At 43.7% G+C, this 26,211-nt stretch overlaps 1 protein-coding gene across 1 annotated transcript in view; it reads right to left on the reverse strand.

Moving 5' to 3' along the window:
* The window catches only part of NPC1 (NPC intracellular cholesterol transporter 1), a 107,659-nt gene that overhangs the window by 842 nt on the left and 80,606 nt on the right, over window positions 1–26,211 (reverse strand). The window contains exons 18-24 of the mRNA XM_030213532.1: window positions 25,653–25,843; window positions 20,741–20,856; window positions 10,312–10,441; window positions 9,234–9,434; window positions 8,681–8,912; window positions 6,938–7,051; window positions 3,853–4,015 (exon numbers count right to left, since the gene is read on the reverse strand). Coding sequence (XP_030069392.1) covers window positions 3,853–4,015; window positions 6,938–7,051; window positions 8,681–8,912; window positions 9,234–9,434; window positions 10,312–10,441; window positions 20,741–20,856; window positions 25,653–25,843 — 1,147 coding nt within the window. The remainder of the gene's footprint in view (window positions 1–3,852; window positions 4,016–6,937; window positions 7,052–8,680; window positions 8,913–9,233; window positions 9,435–10,311; window positions 10,442–20,740; window positions 20,857–25,652; window positions 25,844–26,211) is intronic.

The raw sequence follows: 26,211 nt of genomic DNA on the forward strand, positions 1-26,211 counted from the left end.
ATATGAATAATCTGTGCTAAAGCCTCCTGAGAAAGCACTTAAAAGAAGCAACGTGAAAGCAGAGATTATTGTTACAGTTCAATGCCCATTATTTGGATTCAGCTGAATAATTATTTGTATATGGTACAGTTCTATTCAATAACATATTAAACTGATCTGAAAGCATATTATAATATAGACAAAGGCCAAGTAGACTCTTGCACATGGACAACCAAGGACTAAAGATCTACCCAATTTTATTCCTCCTACATTTGCAACACAGACTTCAGTTATTTAGCTTTATTCTCATTTTAAAGCCAGAATTTTATGTACTAACTTTTTAATTTAGTAGGTGGTTTACAGGTACACTTTTAGACTATTAACCTTACAGAGGGAGAAATCACACCCATATATTTTACAATAAAAAATAATAAAAGACTAGCATTTGTATGTTGCACTCTGCCACCTTAAAAATATTTAGTAGTACAGAGAGCTGACTTTGCACCTACTCCTGTTTTTGTAACTATCTAGTTCAGCCACTGCAGCGAGTATGTTTGACCAGGAGCCCACTAGGTGTAAGCACTAAAAATCAGGTAGCCAAACGGGGTCCAAAAGTACATAAATAGGCCTTCAAGACGAACAATAAAAAGAGTCCTTTAATTGGATAGACTGGACACAGGCTGTGTTTTGGTGTAAAACTGCGCCTACCTCAGGGGGGGGTCAAACAAAAGAGTACTCTGCAAAAGCAAAACAGATCCAACACAAAGCACCCCAGCACATATAGTTTAAAAGTCTGCTCCAACTCGGAGAAATAATCCAGATGTAAGAGTTTTGGCACACTGCATCTGTGGCTTCCAACAAACGGCCAAGCAAAGTGCTGAAATTTGTTAGAAGCAAGAAGAAAGTGTCACACACAGATGCAGTTTGCCGATTTTGCTGCCAACTCTTGATTATTTCTCCTCGTCAAAGCAAACTTTTAAACCATATGCACTGTGGCGCTTTTAGAGTTGTTTTTGATCCTGCTTCATAATGTTGTTTAAAAGGACCTCGCTGGATCATTTTTTGCTTTTGCCGAGAGTACTTGTTTCTGTTCGACCCCTGAGGCGGGTGCAGTTTTGTACCAAAACACAGGTCAATCCAATTAAAAGTCTCCCTGTTCTAGTCTTGAAGGCCCATTTGTGCTTTTTGTTTTGTTACCACTAATGGGCTCATTTTCGAAAGAGGATGTCCATCTTTTGACATAAATCAGAAGATGATGTCCTCCCAGGGACATCCAAATCGGTATAATCGAAACCAAATTTAGGACATCTCCAACTGCACTCCATCGCAAGGATGGCCAAAGTTCAAGGCGGGACTTGGGTGTGCCTAACACTTGGATGTCTTTGACCCATAATGGAAAAAAACAAGGATGTCCCTGACGAACACTTGGATGTTTTCACCTGGATCTGTTTTTCCTACGACTAAGGCACAAAAAGGTGCCTGAAATGACCAGATGACCTCCCCTTACTCCCCCAGTGGTCACTAACCCCCTCCCACACTCAAAAAACATTTTAAAAATGTCATGGCAGCCTCAGATGTCACACTCAAGTCCATGACGGCACATGCAGGTACTGCAGTGCACTTCAGACAGGCGGACCCAGGCCCATATCCTCCATGTTACATTTGTGGAGGGAACAGCAAGCTCTCCAAAACCCACTGTACCCATATATAGGTGCCCCCCCTTCACCCATAAGGGCTATGGTAGTGGTGTACAGTTGTGAGTTTTGGGGGGCTCAGCACATAAGGTAAGGGAGCTATGTACCTGGAAGCTTTTTCTGAAGTTCACTGCAGTGTCCCCTAGGGTGCCCAGTTGCTGTCCTGGCATGTCAGGGGGACCAGTGCACTACAAAATGCTGGCTCCTCCCATAACCAAATAGCTTGCATTTGGCTGTTTGACATGGACGTCTTTGGTTTCAAAAATCGCCGAAAGTCAGAAACCTCCATGTCTAGGGATGTCCAAATCTAGGGACATCCAAATTTAAGGATTTGGACGTCTGACGGTATTTTCGAAACAAAAGATGGACGTCCATTTTGTTTCGAAAATACAGGCTTCTCCACCCCTGGATTTTGCCGTTTTGCAAGGACGTCCCTTTCGAAAATGCCCCTCTAAGGAACACACATCCTCTCTCTAGGGCCTACGAACACTGCTTCTCAGCATCCCCTATTAGAGTTGTTGAATGGAAGCAGCTCAGGCCTTTGCATGCATGCGCTCAGCAATTTCCACTGAGCTGCCTCCACACACTTGCTTAATAAATACGTCACCAAAACCAGTGATGCTATTTGAAGCAGGGAGGGCTCTGGATGACTAAGATCTTATAGTGCAGAAAAGAAACAGGTGGAAAAACAACTTCAAGGGATCAATCCAAGACAAGAGGTGAGATGCTCCAGAAAAACTTTATTAAGGACCCAACACGGTCCGTGTTTCGGTTTTTAAAAAAAACCTTCATCAGGGGTCAATCAGTAGTTGTACAGAGGATATACTGACAGACAATGGAGCTCATGAAATGTGGTCTCTTGAATAAATTAGAGATAGTTGCCTCGTACTGACAAATTCAATATATCCTCTGTACAACTACTGATTGACCCCTGATGAAGGTTTTTTTAAAAACCGAAACACGGACCGTGTTGGGTCCTTAATAAAGTTTTTCTGGAGCATCTCACCTCTTGTCTTGGATTGATCCCTTGAAGTTGTTTTTCCACCTGTTTCTTTTCTGTGTTGGATTTTTGTGGAAATTTTTGGACCTTTTTAAGATCTTATAGTACCACAGAAAGAATATGAAGACAGGAGATACTGCAGCAGTAAAAGTTGGAGAGGGAGGGGTAGCAAATGCACAAACTTTCTGCTGGTATGAACTAACCCAACTGGGTCAGCAACTGTAGCTACTGGATAAAACAGGGCCTCAGCTGCTATACAAGATCTAGCCCCTGTAAACTAATCTCCATGTATTAGCCATTTACCAAATGAACCTAAAAAAGAAAAAAGAACTGGGAAGCCTCACGAAGTAAACTTGCTGGGATTTATATGAAAAACACCTCCTATCGATCAGAGAATGAGGTATACTAAACTTTTCTTTTTTTTTTTTTAATATTTTTTATCAATTTTTTCATTATCATTTATGCATATACATAAAATTGGAAATACAGAAAAGGATAATTTTTCGATATTAGAACTCTGAAAAAGTAGAAGAAAAAAAGAGAAAAAAAAACCTTTTTCTAAATTATTAGACCACAACAATGGATCCAAGATCAACGAAATACTATTAAGGAATTATTAAAGCAACAACAAAGGCAGAAGAATTCTCAATGAGCGCAGCCGACCTCAGCTTATAATTCAAGGCATGAATCTCTATTCTTTACTAACAATAAATTCTTGAGGTTTCTCAGGTTTAAGAAAATGTAATTCTGAGAATTAAATACTACAACACACCTACAGGGATACTTAAGGAGGAAGGAGCCTCCAATACTAAGTAACCTAGGTTTCAAAGTTAGAAACGCCTTCCTCCTTTTTTGAGGATCCCTGGCCAGCTCAGGGAATATTTGAATTTTTGCGCCTAAGAATTCTTCATTTATGTTACGAAAGTACAACTTAAAGACATTATTTCGGTCTAACTCAAACCCGAAGGACACCAACATAGTTGTTCTTTCAGTTATTAATTCAAGTGAATCCTGAAGAAATTCTGTTAAGTTCATTTGTGGGGTTTCCCCCTCAGCCGAACGGATACATACTAAACTTTTCAATTGTAATCTAGATGCATGACCATTTCTGAATTACAAATCTTGCAAACAAAATTTAAACCCCTGATCTGAAGTCAGATAAAATACACAGACACTTACCTGCATAGCTGAGGAAGACTGGTAGGAATATTAATCCATGAGTAGCTCCAAGTAGCACCATAGCCAAATACATCCTAAAGTAAAATATTTGGAATATCTGGGATTTGGAAAATGCCAAAACCACAATACCTCCAAACTTGGTCAGTGTGATGCCGCTAAACACCTGGTAAATGAAGAGACCCATGAGGAGATTATTAGCTTGAACAGTAAAATCTTCAGTGATTGCTCTTGTGTTCCATGGTTACAAATTAAGATGGAGCAGCATTTCCTGCTATTACCCAAGCTTTAAAGTTCTTTTTATAGCTAATGCTTTGGTTCCTTGTTTTTGGCGAGTTAGTCTGCAGCCTCTTATTCTCTACTTTTATTCTTACAGCTGGGCAGATGATATCTTCGTCACCCGCTCTCCAGCCTTCCTCCTCCTCCTTTGCAGAAAATGCAACTTGCCAAATACAGCTCAGTTTACAAGACAACACAAACACAGTAATAGTTCAGCAAAGCTCTGCTCAGTAACTTAAACACCCCAACACATCCATTCTTTAAAGTACCACAATAAAATGCCTACTTGATTCTTCACAACATGAACTTGTTTGCTCCTTACATGTGTTCCTGAGACTCTTCCTTGCTGCATATTCTTTAGCCTCTTAAACTTGCTTTTTATTGAAAAAAAAATTTAACACAACCCTGACCCCACTTATAAAATCTTTTCTGGTGAACTGTGTGTTTTGACAGCATTAGCAACACTTGCATGTTGCTGAGTAGGGACAATATGACAAGAGTCCAAATTCATTGAAATGTATAATGGTGACGGTCGAGAATGTGGTGATTTCAAACTTCAGGCAACATCAGTTGTGACAGCACCAGTCCAGGCTGTAAAACTAGTTATTCCTGGGATTGTGTGTACCAGTTAAATTGTAGGATTTCATAATCTTTAATTCTTGTGCCTTATCCTTCATTACACCAGTCCTGGTTTACTGGTCAACAAAAGCTCAGCTCAGATTTAACAGTATGGTTGAGGATAAAGCTGAACTGCTTAAGAATTACTTCTGTGTTCACAGATGAAAGGTCTGGAGTAGGACCGCAGAAAACATATGCTAATGCGGATGTATGTACGGTAGACTGGGACCGATTCTCAGAAGACTGTTCATAAGGAGCTAGTTAAAGTAGAAAAAGGGATGGGGCCTGATGGGATACATCAGAGGGTACTCAAGGAACTCTGAGATGTTCTGGCAGCTTCGCTGTCGGACCTCTTCAATATTTCCTTAAGAGTCTGGAGTGGTCCCGGAGGACTGGAGAATGGTGGATATGGTTCCTTCTGCACAACAGCGGAAGTGAGGAGGAGGTTGGGAATTACAGACCTGTCAGTCTGACCTCAGTTGTAAGTAAAATAATGGAAACATTTCTAAAGCGGATGATTGTGAGGTTTCTCAAATTGCCGGAGGATGTGGTAACGGTGGTTAGAGTATCTGGGTTTAAAAAAGGTTTGGACAAATTCCTAGAGGAAAAGGCTATAGTCTGCTATTGAGACAGACATGGGGAAGCAAATGCTTGCCCCGGGATTGGTAGCATGGAATGTTGCTGCTAACTGGGTTTCTGCCAGGTACTTTTGACCTGGTTTGGCCACTGTTTGGAAAACAGGATACTGGGCTACATTGGTCTGACCCAGTATGGCTACTCTTATGTTCTTTATGAATGGCCGGCAGGACCTGAGGCAACACAGCTTCACTAGAGACAGACACGTCATGTCAGGCAAATCAGATTGGTCATAGTTTCTTTGACTGGTGACCAAACAATTGGATGTGGGAGGGGCGCTAGATGTGGTGTACTTGGATTTTAGCAAAGCCTTTGACACGGTTCTGCACAGGTGACCGATTAATAAACTGAATGCCCTCAGTATGGGACCTAAAGTGACTGACTAGGTTAAAAACTGGTTAAATGGGAGGAGACAGAGGGTACTGGTAAATGAAGCTTGCTCCAAGGAAAAGGATGGTATCACTGGTGAACCACAGGGATTGGTCCTCAGGCCGGCTCTTTTTAACATCTTCGTGAGTGATATTGGGGAAGGGCCGTCTGGTAAGGTTTGTCTCTGTGGATGATACCAAACTCTGTAATAGGGTGGACACTGGAGGGTGTGGATGTCATGAAGAAAGATCTAGCGAAACGAAGACTGGTCTGATAATTGGCAACTAAGATTTAATGCTAAGAAATGCAGGGTCATGCATTTGGGTTACAAGAATCCAAGGGCATGGTACAATATAGGGTGTGAAGTGCTTCTGTGTACAAAAGAAGAACGGGACTTGGAGGTGATTTTGTCTGATGACCTTAAGGTAGCCAACAGGTAGAAAAGGTGACGATCAAAACCAGAAGGATGCTTGGATGCACAACGAGAGAGATGATCAGCAGGAAAAAAAAAAAAAAAAGAGGTGATAATGCCCTCGTATAAGTATCTGGTGAGACCCCATTTAGAGTATTGCGTGCAATTCTGGAGAATGCACCTACAGAAAAATATAAACAGGATGGAGTCAGTCCAGAGGGCAGCTACCAAATTGGTAAGTGATCTTGGTCATAAAACATATAGTGATAGGCTTATGAACCTCAATACATATACACTGGAAGAGAAGAGATATAATAGAGACATTTAAATACCTCAGTGGCGTTAATGTACAAGAGGTGAGTCTTTTTTTAAATGAAGGAAACTCTGGAATGAGAGGACATAGGATGAAGTTAACAGGAAATAGGCTTAGGAGGAATAAAAGAAAATACTCTTTCACGGAAAGGGTAGTGATCGCGTGGAATGGCCTCCCGGGGAGGTCGTGCAGATGAAGGCTGTCAGAATTTAAGAAAGCGTGGGACAGGCCTGTGGGATCCCATAGGAAAAGGAGAAGTTAGTGGGTACTGAGGAAGAGCAGACTGGATGGGCCATTTGGCCCTTATCTGTCATCATGTTTCTATGTATATCCATCTAGGATGAGCCAATGTGCCTTACAGCCACAGTTTAAAAAAAGACACACTGCATTTTTGTTATGTACTGGCAACGGTGCCCGAACACATGTCAACAGGGACTCTGAACGTTATGACAGTGACTTACTGAGCTTCCCATGTGGGCAAGGGCCTCTTCTGCACGTTCCACACGGCTGGCTTTTGTGCTGACAGTAAATGCTCTCGTCACATGGCTACAGAACTCTACCGCAATACCACAGCTCTGAAAGAGAAAACATTACAAAAGGTTACATCTTCTTCAGAGAGCACATCCAGAAAGTTAATTAGATAAGTAGCACCTTCTTCAGTCTTCCCCTTCCCAAAACACACAAAAACTCCTCAAGTACAATGGATGTTTGTCTAATTACACAGAGGTATAGTAAGAATTACAATTAAAAGGACCAAGCACAGTGGGGAAAGCTCCAGCTTTGATCCCCAAATTTACACTTCAAGCTTTACAGTTTAGTTGGGGCCTGTAGGATGCTGCAGACACAGCGTTCACAGCAGCAGCTGGGTCATGAAGGAGGACCTGGTTTTATTTATTTATTATTACATTTGTACCCCGCACTTTCCCACAGAAGCAGGTACAATGCGGCTTACATAGTAAACAGAATTACAATTGTTATATTCATTAAGAATATTACAAGCCATAATGCAACATAATAGAATGCTTTGAGTATGTGTGAATTAACAAGGGAAGGAGTAATGAAGATAGATAAGGAAACGGGGATGGGTATGATGAAGGAATGATGGGGAAGGGAAGACTAGGATAGTATGGAGTAGCTAGGGTGACATGGTTGATATATAGACATCGTCATAATAAGAGAAATGTGTAGGGTTAGGTCAGGTCGTTTGGTTATTGTTTGGGCCCTGAATCCAGCCACTAACTTAATAAGATTATGGAAGAAGTGCTGGAGTATGGCTCTCAGCTGAGGGCTGCAACTGAAGTGCCTAGACCAGCTGGGTTGGTAGTGGTTGTAGGGGGAGGGTGTAAAGAGGAAGTAAAAGGGAAGGGGGAGGAGAGTGATCAAGATAGTTGTGAATGGAGATTCATGGCACAAGATCCCAGCCCTGGTTCCAACTGAGTTGAAGTACAGGAGGAACTCTGCCAGGCTGCCAGGTCAAATAAGTTTAAAATAAAAAGATGAAATTCCCAACAGACAGTAGGGCCTTTGCGGGATCATGGATCTTAGCTACACAATTGATGATTGTGGAGGAGTGGCCTAGTGGTTAGGGTGGTGGACTTTGGTCCTGAGGAACTGAGTTCAATTCCCACTTCAGGCACAGGCAGCTCCTTGTGACTCTGGGCAAGTCACTTAACCCTCCATTGCCTGCCGCATTGAGCCTGCCATGAGTGGGAAAGTGTGGGGTACTAATAAAAAAAAAAAAAAAATTTTTTTCCAAATAGTTCCCTTTAAACTAACCCTTAGCCATCAGGAGAACTATGCACTAGTCCTTTGGTGCTGAATACTCATTTAACATGGTGGGAGGTCTGCCCTACTCTAAAGTTAAATATGCAAGCCAACCAATCCCAAAATGCACCAAGTTGAGAAGCCAAGATGAACTCAAAGTTATCTGTTGATGGAATCTGGTAAGCAGAGGTATGGTTGTGATTACATCTTGAAACCAGTGAATAACCACAGTAACTTCCTTCCCAATAAAATCCACCTGTTTGCAAGTGCTTTGGCTCCAATCAGTCTACCATACCTTAGTGCAGGCCCTTAAAACGCAAAGAGCAGACATAATGGCAATCTAGCCTATTTGTATCATCAACAGACAGGATATAGAAGTGATCTAGGACTGCACTGATCCATACCAAACGGGTACACTCAATACAGAGATTACCACTCACCATAACCAAGTTGACTAGTGAAACAGCATTCAGACTGATGCCCCACAGCCACATCACTCCAAACATGTTGATGAGAATCATGGAAATTGTGATACACATGATAATAGTTGACCAGAGCTCAAACCCAAGCAGGACAGTGGACACCAGGAATACTGCCCCCAAGGACAGGCAGAGACTGAAGATAGTATCATCTACAATGGTCAGGTATTGTTCATAAAAGACGTAGAAGATGCTGTGCAAGAAGCAAAGAAAAAAAAACAGAATCAGTATCCAGTTCTAACAACAACTACAGAAATCCTATCAATCTTTGACGTATTGGTTGACCAGAGAGAAGCACAAGAACATCTCCCATTTTCTACATAGGCCTGAGGGAAAAACTATCAAGTTTAGATGAAGTCAGCTCTGGCAAAGCACACCATGCTATGGCTGCTTCAACAGAGTATGTATGTGGTGTGTACCGATGGTATTATTTGCACTGCAATAATGGAGCCCACTCCTAGAACTACTAGCATAAACAGGATGGGTGCTTTCCTGAAGGCATAATGCAAGGTACCTGTATGGGAAGACACGCGAATGTGCCTCTTTGATGTTCATGGTTTCTGTGATGTTTTCTGCTATACTCCTTGCTTTCTTCATGGCATCAATAAAGTCAGAGGACTTCTTCAGCACAGTGTGGTAAGTCATGAAGTAAGTAGCTCCTACACTGGAGCTGCCGTTGATAAGGTTAACTGCTGTGCCGTATGCAGCATGGCCCCTGGAAATAAGGAAGCCTCACACAATGAATTTAGCAACAGAGGTCTGGCCTCAGTCCTTCCATACTAGGGCCAAGGATCACAGGGTTATCTCCACCTGCCAGGTATAGGGATATGCATTCGTTTGAAACATTTCCCAGGTCATCAGCAAACAAAAATGAGCATGTATCAATAGTGCACGTTCACTTGTTCTAGTTCTTTCATTTATTTATAAAAGTGACTAGAAATAATTAAAAATGACAAATGCCAAATAAAAAAAAAAATTACAAACAGGGAAGCATAAAAACAGCAGGAAATCAAATATGGCATAAACAAACAAACAAACAAAAAATCAGTCAGGAAATAATGGAACTTTTTAAACATTATGAAAAGGTAACAGGATTGAATTTGCTTCAGCTCTACAGGGCGTTTATTCCAACTATATGGTCCACTTACTGCACGCTCTTCTTTCCCCATATTAATGACATTGCAATAAAACCCCCCAAACAAAACAACATTCCCAAAAACAAGGAAAACAAAATCTGGTTGCACACCTCCAGCCAGGTACGAGTCTTTTAGGAACTATTTCGTGGAAGACACCTCAAATATGCCTGCTGGATCCACATAGATATGGTAAAAAGTGGGCAGAAACATCATCATTTACACACACAATTAAGATGGACCAACAGATATAAAATGGCTATAATCAGCAGCTGTGATGGGCTTGTAACTGTACCAACACTTCCAAGACACAGTACCTGTAAAATTAAACTGTAAACCGCTTAGGTCTAAGTGGTATATAAATTCTGGAATCAATGAATGAAAATCATATGGAGTTTGATTTAATTGACATGTCAACCATAGCAGAAAACATATTTCAACTAGATCCTTGATGCTTACCCTTTCCCGCATTTAGATGTAGGGTTATCCGAAAGAAACATGGGTAGAAATCTCATGAACTCTTCCCCTTCAGGCCTCTTTTTGCCTTCTGGTGTAGAAGGACGACATCGTACACACAGGGGACTTACGACTATCAGGATATGAGACCAGAAAGTGTGTGGGGGGGGGGGGGGGGGGGGAAGGATGAAAAGAAAAGGGATAATTGAGCGATAATTTTAGGGTACTAAATTATTCCTATTACTGTATGCATCAATTATACTGATTTACTGGAAAGAGAACTTCAAATACTTTCTGAACAGAATGTCACATGCCTAGTTTAATGAATCATTTGTTATACTGCCTTTTTAAAAAAAAATAAAAGTTAAAGCCAATGCTTCCATTAGCAGATGTTAAAATGTCGGTGTTTTTTCCAGCTATTTTGGGATTCTTTGAGGGTACAAAGGCAGTGTTTACTGGTGTTTTCACACCACAGGTACTACTGCTATGTACTGGTGGAATCAAATATGTACATTTATGTCACTTAGGGGCCACTATCGTGTGCTTACTGCAACAAAAAATGGTGTACTGCAGGGCCATGCCGAGGTGTCCTGCAGTAATTTTTCCTTGTGCACATGCTACCCATGTGCTAGACGCTACAATTTTTTTGTACTGGGGTGTGTGTCTGGGGGGAGGGGCTGAGAGTGGGCATTATGCAAATCGGTCAGAGCTTCGAGCTAACTGATTAGCATAGGTTTAGTGTTGGAGTCCCTACTGCTTCCAAAATAGATGGCAGTAGAGGCTCACATGTAATGGGAAAATTAGTGTTTGGCCATCAAATTTCTTCTTCTGATTCTCCTCTTACATGATCTCTTTCCTTCCAATTCCTCCCTCAAACGTCACAGGCCCCTTTGATCCCCCTGTACAAACCCAGAGCCCTATCCCCCCCTCTTAACCACTGCTTGCTCTGGGATTGGTAGAATGGAATGTTGCTACTATTTGGTTCCTGCCAGACAATTATGACCTGGATTGGCCACTGTTGGAAGCAGGATACTGGGCTAGGTGGACCATTGGTCTGACCCAGTAAGGTATTCTTATGTTCTTAAAATTGGCCACTTTACCCCTGCAGTAAAATGGCCTTTAGTGCACAGGAAAAAGGGTGCACTAAGGCCACATTTTGGCTGCAGTTTAGTGAAAAAGGCCCCTTAGTCCTCAGTGCAGAACAGGCACAATAATCGAGTAGATGATACAAGGCAAGCAAGGGGAGGTGTAACGGTGTTGAACAAGTTATGTTTTTCAGGTGTTTAACACCTGCAAGGTCCCTCCCTCCCTCCCCCCCAAAAAACAAAACAAAATCCAGGGGTTATTGGTTAAAACCTAAAATCAGAAGCTCTACATATACCCTGTAACAGAGGAAAAAGCAATATCTGTGCACCCAAAGCTATGCAAAGATTGTTGTATGTATACATCAGTTTTGCAGAAAACCAAGACAATGGATAGGAGAAGATATGAGATGCCCCCCCCCCCCCCTGAAAAAAAAAAACCAACAACTTCAGTGTGTTAAGGCTTAGGCATTCTAAAATTAAAGCAATAGGACTATGAAAACAAAATAGGCCTCTCTAAGCCTTCCCAACCCTCTTCCTTCCCCCACCCTTCTGGTTCCCATTAGCTTGGATATTCCAGAGCATTGTATCACTATACCCCTCATTACAAATCTCAGGATGGAGCAGAGAAATAGCCCAATAGTTAGAGCACCAGACTAAAAACCACAGAAGTCCAACTCAAATCCTACTGAAGCTCCTTGTAATCTTGGGCAAGACACTTAACCCTCCACTGCTTTAGGGACAAAACAGATTGTCAGCCCTCTGCAGACAGAAAATGCCTTACTTTACCTGAATTTGTGAGCTAAATCCAAAGCCCCGATATTGATAGTCTATTCTAAGTTGCTCCCTTCATCTGAAAAGCAAGGCTCTCTCTTTCACTTTTGATTCCTTTTACAAAGTGGTGCTACTGATTAGTGGCACACTGAATGCCAAGAAGCCCATTCAATTCCCCCCCTCTTAAAAGCACCAATTTTTCCTCCATATGTGGTCTAGGCCTCAAGTCATCCTCTCTTTCAAAATGTAGATATCCTTGTGTAAATAAGACTTTAACCTTTTTGTGTACAGCTGCACATATCATTTAAAAACTTGGATTACTACCATCATTGCATCCCAAATCACACCCTAGGCACTATACCTTCCTTGTCATTATGTCTAAATTATTCCTGAATGTCTTCAGTAGTGTGCTTAAGCATTTCCTTATCAAGGGGCTATCATTAAAGTGCCAAATCTAGAACTCTAATCCTCCATCCCCATCACTAGGACCAGCTACAATGGGTCATGATTGGACCAAGAGATGTCATTCTCTAGCCCCTATACCATGCTCATCAAGGGCCTATTTTATCTACTTGAGTTCCTACTTGAGGACTGAAGGCAAAATTTAGTGTAAACTCCTGAAGCCTCCATTCTCATGCTCTATTTTTGTTCTCCCTATCTAAAAATTGTTACATTAAAATCTCCACCAATAATTAACACCCCTCATTAGCTACTTTGTTTTCCCATCCAGGATGTCAAAGAATCCCCTTGGGTCCCACTGGTGGCATAAACAATCATGGTAAAAGTTTCAGTTCACAGGGACACTTTTGCTATCAAAAATCTCCCTCATGGGTCACACTAGTTATCAAATGGGGAAAATGATAAATCTTTGGAGAATGCCCACTCCTCCTTTCTTCTTCTCTGATTAAAAGCCAATAGCACTTGAGGAGATATCGGGGACTTCAGTAGCTAATCATCCTTTGGCAGCAGGTGACTTTCCTAAATAGAAGCTTTAGCCAGGTGGCTTCCTTAGGCAACAATCAGTCCACTGCACCAACCATACTTGATCATGCATATCACCTGATTTGTACCATCACCATACCCTCACATTCCACATCAATCCCCAGCTGCCAGGAACTCCCCCTCCCCACAGTGTCTGCGACTTTAAAGACCTGGACCCCACTTGCTATAAACCAGTTCTCCTCCATCATGTCCAGTACTTTCTCCAAGAACAACAGTCCCAGATATGGAAAGATAAAAACAACTCTTCATACCCCAGGTGATAATTAGAGCGGAAGACCGTGAGATTTGCATGGACTAACCCCTCAATTCTGTCAAGCAATTCATGCAGTTGCTTCAGTGTCAAGGATGGATTCCTCAAAGTTCCTGCAAGGACTGCACCTGCCTTTTGCCACCTCACCACATTCTTCGATCCACGCTACTGAGCTCAAATTAGCAGTTTCAACTCCCCAGTCCCTGCCTCATGCAGACTCAGGTTGTTACCCCATCAACTGTGAAGATGAGTGCAAAGGGAAAGAGCCACCTATGTTTTAGATGCTCTCCTTTAAGCTTTTTTATTAGCCCTCTCCACCTAAATCCCCTGATCTCTGGGCACGCTCTTATTTGTATGGCTAGAGGCTCCATCACTATAGCAAAGAGCAAGGGGGATAGAGCACACCCCTGTCGTGTACCCCTATGAAGCCTGAATGATTGAGAAAGTTGCCCATTGACTCGTACTGAGGCTTGTGGTTCTTTATAGATCAACCTGAGCCAGCTGCCAAACCGCCCCTCAATGTCCATTCGCTCCGTGACCTGAAAGAGAAAAGACCAGTCCACCCGGTCAAAAGCTTTCTTGGCATCTAGTGAAAGTATACAGAGTGGGACCTTGCTAAGTTGTGCATTCTGTATCATAAAGAGAGCCCTTCGGATATTGTCAAATGTCTTGTCTGTTTTGTATAAACCCTGCTTGGTCTTCGTGTATTAGTGTGGGTAGGCACCTTTGCAACCTTATGGCTAGAATCTTAGTGAAAATTTTGTAATCTACGCCCAGCAAAGATATGGGCCTATACGAGCTACATTGCAATGGGTCCTTCCCTGGTTTCTGCATTATCGCGATGGTAGCTAAATTCCATGTCGGTGGATAACCCGCCGTAGTCTCTAGTGAGTTAAAGACCTTCAGGAGTATGGGGGCTAATAATATGCCAAATAGTTTATAAAATTTGTTTGTAAATCCATCTGGTCCCGGTGCTTTGCCTGGTTTAAGTTCCTTTATAGACTGTTCTACTTCTGCCAGTGCTATGGGCTCCAATAATGCCTTCCGAGCATCACTAGAGAGCTGGGGGAGGTTCACTTCTTCTAAGTATTGCGCCCTAAGATCCTCTATCTCTGATGTTTCCTGGGAGTATAGGGTCTCGTAGAACTTTTTGAAGGCTAATCTTATATATTGGTCGTCAGATCTCACTTGCCCCATCTCGTCTCTTATGCTCCCCACTCCATTTTGTGCGGCTTGTTGTTTTAGCTTATAGGCCAACAGCCGGCTGGCCTTATTCCCAAACTCAAAGTGGGCCTGCTGTGCTCTTTGCAATTGTTTGGAGCTATCTGCTAATTCTAGTTCTCGCAGCTGCTCCCTGATCCCCCTTATTTGGCCTTCGCATTTCTCAGACTTCTGAGTGTCCCCTCCTGTCCTCTGGTGTTCTAAGTATTGTAAGTCTGTCCTTAACTTATGCTCCGTTGCTGACCGCTGCTTCCAACAGTGGGCGCTCAAAGCTACAAGGTGCCCCCGCATGATGGCCTTAAAGCCCTCCCATAGGACCACCGGCTTAACCTCCCCATTGTCATTAAATTGTATACGGTCCCTAATGTGGTTTTCAATTTTAGTGACATTGTCTGGGTCTGATAAAAGTGCGTCATCTAAACGCCAAGGTCGCCGAGTTTTGGCAGACCCCCAGTTTTTCAAGTGGAGGAGAACCGAGGAGTGGTCAGACCAGGTGCATGGGATAATCTCTACCGAAGCTGTAAGTCCTAGTGTCCTCCCATCTCCCAACCACATATCTATTCGCGATGAAGTCTTATGTACCACAGAATAGTAAGTATATTGACGCTGTGTGGGGTGCGCCCTACACCAGAGATCAGTCAGGTGCCAGCGGTCCATCATCTCCTGTAACCTGCGCCTGTTGTGCTTGGCATACTGCCCTCCCATTGATGAGTTGTCCATGTTCGGTTGTAGTGTAACATTAAAGTCACCCCCTATCATTAAGGAGCCCTCCACGTGTGCCATAATCACTTTATCAAGTTCTAGATAAAAATCTCTCTGATCTAAATTGGGCCTGTATACATTTACCACCGTGTATGATTGCCCCGCTAAGGACAAGACCAGGAGCAGGTACCAGCCCTCCCGATCCCGTATGATCTTCTTAACTTCCCAGGGTTTAGAATTTCGCAGGGCTATAAGCACTCCCTTACTCTTTGTTTCCCCCCATGGATGATGCAAAGTATATATTTGGATAACCTTTATGGGAGCAAAGTCGCTCGTATTTTCGTTTAAGATGGGTTTCTTGTATCAGTGCTATGTCTACCTGACGGTGGACTAACTCTCTAAATAGGAGTTGGCGTTTCCTAGGGATGTTTAGCCCCTTAACATTAAGTGACAACCATTTTATGTCAGCCATTGGAATTAAGTCTCCTCCACTGATTTCGCCAGCCCTGCTGCCATTCCAGCTCTGCCTCATGGTATCCCATGTGTCTGGTCCTTGTGTTCCCTTCCATCCCCTGTGATTCTATCCCCCCGACCTGCCCCATATCCCCTCTATCCCCATTTCCCTTGTCCCTCCATTTCTTTATGGCGCCCAGTGGGATGCCACTGGATTCCATGTAGAAGAGAAAGTGAAATATGGAACGCTTACCCCGTACCCCAACAGTTAAACTTTAACATATTAAACCAAACCTTTCATTCAGTCTCTAGGACCCTTTCAGTCTCTGTTCAGGCATATTTGTCTGTATACCTCTGCTCTCCGGCGTTAGAGTTTCATCTCTAGTCCCTCAGTCAGGTGATCTTCGCCGCCGATTGTTGTCGCTGTAGTCGCTTCGGCCCCTTCCCTACTCTTTTCCACTTCAGCGGGGCATTTTGCGATGGCCGCCGTTGAGTGCCATTAGTGTCTGCCAGATCCTTTTCCATCTCAATTTTTGGGCAGGCCTCTCTCGCTTCTGCTAAAGAGCGCACTTGGTGCTGTTTGCCTTCTTTATAGAAGACCTGTGCAAACGGGTTCCGCCATCTATATTGGATGTTGGATTCTCGGAGTACTTTTGTAAATGGGCGAAGCTCACTTCTCCGTTTCAGAGTCGCCGCCGCCAAGTCCTGGTAAATCTCTATCTTGTATGAGTCCCATGTAAAGTCCTGCGATTGGCGTGATGCTCTGAGCACTTGCTCCTTAAGCTTGTAGCTGGTAAAGCAAGCAATTATATCCTTTGGTGTATTGTTCCTCACTGGGCCCAATGCCCTATGTGCGCGCTCTATCTGTATAGTTTCTTCCGTAATTTGCACTCCCCCCTTGCTCATTAGCTCTACCACTATCTTTTGTACCACTTCTTCACAGTTTAGGTAGGTTGGAGTTTCTGGGAGGCCCTGGAACCTCAAATTGTTCCGGCGGCCCCTGTTCTCTAAGTCTTCCAGCTTTTCTAACTGCTGCTGCTGGGCTGAGCGCAATTTGGATATTTGCTCATCTACTTGCCCCAGGGCCTCGCCATGAGTCTCCAGCTGTGTTTCTATATCTTCAAGTCATGAGCCCAGCTCACGGATTTCAGCCCTGAGGTCCGACCCCAGTGTTACCACTTCTGAGCGCAGCGATTGCAGGTTAGCGCTGATTTCCTGAAGCCATTCTTTCAGCTCCATGGGGATCGCCATTCCAGCCTCCGCTCTCTCTCTCTGCTCTGGATCTGCATTTTGTGGACGATGCCCCGTCGTTTCTGGTGGCGTCTGCAGTTTCCCTGGTTCCGCCATTTTGTTTTTCCGCAACTCCGCCCGAGGTGTGTATGTGAAGCTCGCCAAATTCGCCTTTGCAGGCTGCTGGAACATTGACCGGGAGTTCTGCAATGTCTTGCAGGGTTAGCGCTCAGGATCGCTATCGATCGTTTATTGTTGGTCTGGTTTGAGAATCGCTATTTTCGAGGGGTAAGCGGGAGCTCCGCTCTCACGCGTCCATTCGGGTTGATGACATCACTTCCTTCCCTCCTTTAAGCTTTTTTTGTAATGCCCTTAAATTTGTGCCTCATTTTCAGGGTCATGGGGGAGAAATCTGGTGACAGTCCCAGAGAAATTGCCCCTGCTTCCATGCTATTGTTGCAATTAGCTCATGGAAGCAGGCAGTTAAGGGGTTTTATCCCTTTGCATCCCCAATGCCCTATGATCCTACTCAAGTTTAATCTAGCTGGCCACAGATATGCCTCCTACCTCTAAAAAGACTTTAGAAATTATCTAAACCACTTCCACATGGTCACTGTAGGCCGGGGATTCTGGAACTTCTTGGAAACACAAATTATTTGTGTGCCCCATTTTCAACATCTAGCTTATCCCAACCACCAGTGGGTTTCCCTTGCTCAGATACTTGGCAACCCAAAGCAGCTGTGATCTCCACCTGCTCATCTGCTTGGGAGTCGGCCTCTTCCACTCTCCTGCCAATAAGATTACTGTGTACATCCACCACTAGCATCACCATTTTCTCTCTAAAGGCTGAAATATTTTTCAGATCCTTAAACCATTCTCTCATGTCAATATAAAACATCTGCTCTTGATACCTCCACTCTCCCTTGTGCTGCCTCATGCTCACCCTGGAACCATCAGTCATTAAATAAAACCCCTACAGATTGACCAATTTTTTTCTACTAGCAGTGGCCAGTGCAGTGTGGATGTGAGATCTCAAAAATGCAGAACTTAGCAGTGGGTCAAGAGGTTGTCATCCAGGTCTCCCTATATTGCTTCCAACACTGCATGCCAGACTAGATCTGCATTTCCCATGAAGCCAGCACACGGAGAAGGGTATAAACACACTGCTCACTCAGGGGAAGTGTGGCCATTAAAAAAAAATTAAAAGACATAAATTTTCACTACAAAATAGATAGCCAGTTTTGTGGTTGCACAACTTCCAAAGAAAGCCATTTGCCCAATTTTCCTCATGAAACTTTGGGTGCCTGGGCATAAATGTTCACTATGTAGCATAGGGGCAGATAAAGACCTATACAGTCCATCTAGTCTGACCAACAAGGCACATACAGTTGTACCTGTACCCCTCTATGCATTTTTCAAGTGTGAGTTTCATTTAAGTTTTGCTTCAGTTTCAACCTTTCTTTATAGGGATCCATGCTGTTTTTGTCCCCACCACCTCCACTGGGAGAGAATTCCATCCACCCCCCACCTACTATATGAAAAGTATTTCTTGATGTTACGCCCAACTCTATTGCCCTGCAATCTTAATTCATTTTTCTACAGGGAGGCAAGGAAGGAAAGTAAGCCCATTTGAAAATGCCTTTGTGTGAAGATTACAAACTTTGCACACCCCTGGTAATACCCTTTTATAATAATGCAACTAAAATGCACATTGGGAACACTTGCATGTATTTTTTTTTTAGCTGAAAATTGCTACTTTCAGAGCAGACAGGCCAGTTTACTCAGATAAATGGCTTTGAAAAATGGTCCTGAAAAAGGTACATATCATGTATCCCAAGAGAGTATAAAAAAAAATACTAGGACAAAAGAAAGCAGGTCAAACACTGTCCTGAAGGGAAAGCAACAGTGAGAAGTAATCAGTGCTTTTTTTGTAGAAAAAAGGGTGCCGGTACTCAGTGTGGGTGGAGTCACCACACATGACTCCACCCCTATTATAACCACACCCACATTAGCCACACCCCTTATACCAGCCATAGCGCATATAAACAGGCATCATTGAAAAAAATGTGATTTTTTTTCATTATAAATAATTTCTGTAAGCTGTTAACAGCTCCAATATACCCAGTGCAAAATAAGACAGCAGATGTAAATTCTCAAATTGGACATATTCCAGACAAATGAAAATAAAATGATTTTTTCTACCTTTGTTGTCTGGTGACTGTTTTTCTGATCCTGCTGGCTCAGTTTCTGATTCTGCTGCTATCTGTCCTCTTAACTCCGTTTCCAGGGCTTCCTTTCCATTTAGTTCTTTACTTTCCGCCTTTCTTCTTCATTTCTTGCCCTACATCCGTATGTAAATGCTGGGTCCTCCGCAGACTTGACTGTCCAGTGGATCCAGCTTCTGCCTATTTTCCACATCCATGTGCAGTTTTTCTCCTCTCTTCCTTTTCCCTCATCTCATCTCCTTCTTCACTCTCTTCCCTCGCCTCCATCCATGTCCAGCATTTCTTCTCTCCCCCTGCCTTCCCCTCCATCCACCCATGTCCAGCAACTCTCCTCTCCCCCTGCCCCCCTCCAGCCACCCATGCCATGCTCAGTGATTCTCCTCTCTCCCCTGCCCATGTCCAGCATGTATCCTCTCCCCCTGCCCTCCCCTCCACGTCCAGCACTTCTCTCTCCCCTCCCCTGCCCTCCATGTCCAGCAATTCTGCCCTCCCCTCATCCATGCCCAGCAATTTTCCTCTCTCCCCTGCCCATGTCCAGCATGTCTCCTCTCCCCCTTGCCCTCCCCTCCATGTCCAGCACTTCTCTCCCCTCCCCAGCATGTCGCCTATCTCCCCTGCCCTCCCCTCATCCATGCCCAGCAATTCTCCTCTCTCCCCTGCTCATGTCCAGCATGTCTCCTCTCCCCCCTCCCCTCCATGTCCAACGATTCTGCCCTCCCTTCATCCATGCCCAGCAATTCTCCTCTCTCCCCTGCCCATGTCCAGCAATTCTCTCTCCCCTCCCCTCCATGCCAGCAATTCTCTCTCCCCTCCCCTCCCCTGCTCTGCTCTCCAAGTCGCGACGAACAGGCCGGCAGTGAAGTCAGTGGTACTCACTGAGGCAGGCACACAGACGCAGGGCGCAAACAGGTTCGTCTCCTCTGATCTCGCGTTGCTTCCCTCTCAGCGCGTCCTGCCTTCGAGGGCGGGACGCGCTGAGAGGGAAGCAACGCGAGATCAGAGGAGACGAACCTGCTTGCGCCCTGCGTGCCTGCCTCAGTGAGTACCGCTGTCTTCACTGCAGGCCGGTTTGTCGCGACTTGGAGAGGGGAGGGGAAGGGAGAGAGGGGACATGCCGGACATGGAGGGCAGGGGAGAGAGAATTGCTGGCATGGAGGAGAGGGGAGGGCAGGGGAGAGAGGAGAATCGCGACCAGCAATATTTAAACGGAGCAGGAATGGATAGGAGCGGGACCTCAAAAAAAAAAAAAAAAAAAAAAAGGTGCCGGTACACTCTACCGGCACAAAAAAAGCACTGGAAGTAATACACAACTTAATATTTGGAGCAATACACTTAGGCCCAGAACCTTATTTAGTCTTCATCACAATTGTCAAACACATTTGAGAAGAAAAGGAGAGAATGTGTATGTCATTTATTAAAGGCAAATGTTGTGCTCACCCTAGTCCTGAAATATCTTGTGCAAATTAGAGTGTAAAACAATGGAGAGCTTTTACCTGATGCATTGCAGAACTGCCCAGTGGTGTTGTAGACTCTGCAGCAGGTGGACTGTGGTTTAACCCAATCAAAATAGTCATCAATCCAGGAGGAAGGTGTGTATGCAACCTTTGTGCTGGAAAGCAGGAGAAACAGAGGTGATGGAAACTATACTAAACACAAAAGCGTATGTTTACCTTGAAGTTAAAATGAAAGCTTGTGGCAGCATCATGACTGGGGGATAGGAATGCACAGTGCAAAAAGGGTGAGTTCTCCTCAAGGTCGAATGTGTGTTTATAGAGGATTTCAGGAGGACACATTGTACAATCTATTCCGAAGTTCAGTGTCCACCAGGATTAACATCCCCTTTTTCTTAGGAAATATGCTGCAAGCATGTTTAAATGTCCTTAAAGTAGAGAGAGGCACCAGCATAAAGTCTAGCTGCTTCAAGGACTACTATTTTAATAACACTCACATGACTTTCTAAATAGCACCAATGTTCCTGTCAAGGTCTTCACCAAGGACAGCATATTGAAAATGTGCAAGAAACTTATGCAATTGCCTAGTGTGGTCCCACCTGTCCAAACAAGAGCCCATGGCATCATCGCATTATGAAATCTACCCCCTCCCCCCCACAAAAAAAATCAAATATGGAAGTTCAATTATAAAAGTAAAAAAAGCAAAATGTAGAGCATTTCCAAATCTATCAATCAAAACAGCATTTTTTGTACTAAGCTACTGCAAAAACTGGTCTCACCCTTACATGTCCCCCCCCCCCTCAATGAGCCATTTTTGTCACAACAGTAAAATGGCTAATTTTCCATTTTTTTGTATTAATGACCAAAATTATATATTACTATACACCAGTGGTTCCAAAACCTGGTCCTGGAGGCACCCCAGCCAGTCAGGTTTTAAGCATACCCACAATGACAATTCATAAGATAGATTTGCATGTAATGGAGGCGGTACATGCAAATCTCTCTCATGAATATTCATTGTGGGTATCCTGAAACCTGATTGTCTGGGGTGCCTAAATGTTTTGCTGTACTTAGCCTGAAAAACAACTAGCCTAATGTTCTTTAATTATTTAATGTGGATTCTGCAAGGAAAAGGGGAACACCCCACATAGGGTCTGAAACTTAAATTTAAACAAACCTCAAAACTTCCTTGCATGCTCTCGTATAACAGGCATACTTTTTTTTTTTTTTTAATCATAGGTTTCTTCATAAAGGGAAAAAAAAACCCCCAACCAAACAAAGAAAAAGACAACAGTAGAAAAACGACCGTGTCAAAAATATCCTTTATGTTATATTACTCTAGTTTTCCTCAAAAAATTCCATTGTGGGTGTCTCCTTAACCCAAACAACCCCCCCCCAATGCCTTAAAACAAAAAACAATAGTTGTAAATGTGTTTATAACAATTTCACTTAGCCACTTATCTAGATAGCTTCTTCTTCATCATTTTAGTTCTTCTTTCACTGCTTGTAAAGCGCTGAGGATTCCAGTTTCAATGTCTGGATGGACGCAAATCCGCTTCAACTCACGAGTTCAGCACAGACTTGGCACTGACGGAGCTTAGATATACCAACATGCCTGCTCCTTGATGGACACAAATCCATTTCAACTCAAAAGCCGTGGTCATCTTGAATCAAAAATTGAGAGGCTTAAGTTCCTGTTTAAGCAAACCTCCTGATACAGCCAAGAGGTGAAACAAAGTGCCATTGTAGAGATTCATTTGAGGCTTATTTGGGAAAGTCCTGATTTATAGAAGAAAACAGTGGCCTAGTGGTTAGGGTGGTGGACTTTGGTCCTGGGGAACTGAGTTCGATTCCCGGCACAGGCAGCTCCTTGTGACCCTGGGCAAGTCACTTAACCCTCCATTGCCTGCCGCATTAAGCCTGCCATGAGTGGGAAAGCGCGGGGTACAAATGTAACAAAAATAAAATAAAAATAAATCTGTAAGCTTTGTCAGCGCTTAGTTTGTGAGTTGAAGTCAATCCATCGAGGAGTGGGCATGCTGGTATCTATAAGCTCCGTCAATGCTGAGTCTATGCTGAACTTGTGAGTAGAAGCGGATTTGTGCCCATCGAAGAGTGGGTGTGCTGTAGCTTCTCTTTTTAATGGGGTTTGGTTGGGAATTCCACCTTTTAAACTGCCTTGCCCTCTAGGCTGGCTCAGCCAAATGCCCAAACCCATGTCACCCAACTCATAAAGCACCAACAGTGGCATACCAATGTTCTGGAATTTTCTGGCCTTTTCTTTTGGGTCTGTTTATTTCTGTGAGTTTCCACTGATAGTAGCAAGACAGGAATTTCTGGCTGACCACAAACTGACAAGACCATTGCCTTGACACCAACTGTTTTAACTAACAAGACCCCTCCCCCCCCCCCGCTGTCATGACATCTCAACTGTTTGTTACTGAGCAGAGGTGTGGCAAGGACACTAAGGCCCTACCACAGAACTATTATGTACTTGCAGGACTGTTGATTGGGTGATATATGAGGTGGTCCTTTGTGATGGGAAGGGTATGTAAGTAACTGCTCATCTAAAGAGACTATGAAATAGTCCGGATGGCAAGAGAGTTTATCCTTGCGACTGCCTATTTCCAAGGGGGGTGTCCTTCCCCCCTCCCCCCACTTGTAAGAACTAATTCTTGGCAGTTAAGAATCTTTCATTCATTTTTTCTTCCTTTCTTTCTCTCTATTCTGTGACCTTTGTGACAGTGAGGAATAAAACTTTCCTTCCTATTGTTAGACTCTGTTCTGTAAAACTACCAATGCCAAGAGGAAATAGTATTTCTTGTTCTGTTGCTGGTGAGTAATAAAGATACCTTTCTTTCTTAGTCTGACTTTTCCTTTATTTCTAAGAATAGCATAATAAAAACACAGCCAGTACACTAAGGGAATCTATGGTGGCCTGACCGCCTTGGTTCCCTTTCGACAAGGAGACTGCAAGAAGAGAGGAGCATGTGGATGGGAGAATGTCAACTTGTAACCTTCTGTAAGAATATCCAGAACCCACTGACTGGACATGATTTTGGCCCACTCCTCCTGAAACTCATGAAGACATCCTCCCACCAGAGGAAGAAAAGAGAAGAGTGGACCAGCCTCGCATCATTGTGAAGCTCTGGAGGCACTGGGTGCTCTAGCTGACTGAGGAGAGGACTTCCTGTCTGAACAAAAGGAAGATTGACGTGCCTGAAAGTGAGACTTCTGACCATACTGCTGATGGCCAGGCCAGTACTGTCTGCTGTGTCTCGAAATTGAGAGACTTCTAAAGATGGACAACCAGAGGCTTTTGGCTTATTCTCCAGCAACTGCTGTTGCTTAGTTTCCCTCAGTTCTTTCAACAAATTACTGAGATCTTCGCCAAAGTCATTTGCCATGAAAAGGCAGTTTAAGTAGATGTAACTTTGATGCTACATGCCCTGTGGCTGGCCTATTCTCACTGAGGCAAGGAGTTTTACCTAGAAATAGGGTTCACCCGGTACTGCATAAGTGAAGTATTGCATCAAAAAAGTGACGCAGACTGTCGTGCAGTAGCTTATGCCAGCAAAGCCTTTGTTTGAAGTTGAAAAAAAATGTAGCGACTGCGAACAGGCAAAGCTGACAGCTGTATGGGTCCTACAACACTTTCATAGTTATGTCCAATGGGAAGAACTGGTTGTGGAGACCAGCCACCAAATCTTAAATTTCCTGGGTAGTGAACACCTCAAGACTGGCTGGGTTACCAACAATCAAATTATAGCCTGGATGAGTCAGGATCGGGGAAGAAAGGTCCAGCGGAAGTCCAAGGATTGCAAGTTGGGAGTTAACTCAGTCCAAGGTACCCTGGCATTGGAAGCAGGTGAACCCCCTGTACCTCCACAACTCAGGAAGAGGTTAACTGCCAGATCACCTACTAGTAAGGCATACCAGTCAACCGGTAAATCAGCTTAGCGTAGCTGGAAGAGAGGGGGGGGGGTTCTCTCAGGACCCCTCCCAAACAGCCAGCTCCCCAATGTGACACTTGTAAGCTCAATGCGGAATATCTGAAGCAGTTGGATGGCCTCGAGTCCTTCATTTTGCACCTTCTGGGAGCAGAGGAACACAAAGCCAAATCAACCTTTTAAACGGAAGTGAAGAAGTTTCCCAAGAAGAACTTCCGTCCCAAGAAAACTGAACTTCTGTCCCAGAGGCTGTTCTCATTCAGGAGTCTGGGAACAAGTCAGAAGATGAGGAAAGAGTAGAGGAGCTACCAAGGGGGCACCCTGGAGTAGAGCTGCCGATGAGCCGTGACAGCCAAAGACATACTGTAACCCATGTCATGAATAGCATCCACCAAGTAGGCGAACCCTGCTTCTAGCTGGCCTTTAGGCTTGTTTCAGTAAGCCTTCTAGCTTCCTATCCACAACAATGCTCAGCATAGGGATGCAAAGCCAGCAGTCTTCTTATGCTGCTACTCCTCCCTTTACCTACCCTTGTACTGGCACAGGTCAGAGCTTAATGTTAGGAAGCAGCAACTCAGTGATTAACACTTCTTCATGGAAAGGGTGAATTCATGGAATGGCCTTCTGGTGGAGGTGGTACAGTTGGAATGGGTAGATTGGATAAGCCATATGGTCTTTATCTGCTTTCATTTTTCTCTGTTTCTATGTTATGTTACTATGTTGTTATCAACATTTTTCAAACTGTAGCAGTAAAAGTAAAATTTCTGAACAAAACACAGAATAAAAAAATAAGGCTGTGCAGATAACTGATAAACTACTACTACTAATAGCATTATGCATGTCACACAAAGAAGGAAAAAATACTGTCAATATTTATTTCTGCCCGAGTAATCTGTGCCTGGGTTTATGACATTGTGAAAAGCCCAGGTCCCCATCAAGATGGCAGCAGCACAGTGATGCTCCTTGTCCCCTGAGGGTACCATTGTGGCCCTGACAGCACTCACTAGTTGTCCAGCTCAGCTGCAGTGAAGATCTGCTGTACCAGGGAGTTGTTGTCACAGCCCGTTCCACCACACACCATGTTCTGGCCTTCCAATGACAAGTAATCATGCCCTTCTTCAACAACAAAGTACACCGGTGGTCCAGTATGCAGGTATTTACCTATTGATTGAAAATAATCCAGTACATAGGAGTCCTAAGGGGGGGGGGGGGGGGGAGGGAGAGAGAAAAATCACACAATGAGAAAAATGGTTTCAGGATGGAAGATAAAGATAGTGCAGCATAATTTGATTAAAACATATCCCACTGTTCCAATGAGAACCCCATTCAAAGTGGATTAGTGTCAGAATTAAGAAGCATTTCAACTCATGCAGACCTCCCAAGACTATTTAACATAAATTTAACAATACAAAATAGAATTCAGAATTCACTCTCTACACCCAAACCAAACATGCACCATCTGCACAGTAAACACCTCACTGTCATTGATGCAATCAAACTGCAGCCATTTAGAAGACTCAGACCCAGATGCACACTGCTCTGCATTTCCAGCTCAGTAAAAAT

The sequence above is a fragment of the Microcaecilia unicolor genome, chromosome 1, assembly GCF_901765095.1.
Source record: "Microcaecilia unicolor chromosome 1, aMicUni1.1, whole genome shotgun sequence".
Classification (NCBI taxonomy): domain Eukaryota; kingdom Metazoa; phylum Chordata; class Amphibia; order Gymnophiona; family Siphonopidae; genus Microcaecilia; species Microcaecilia unicolor.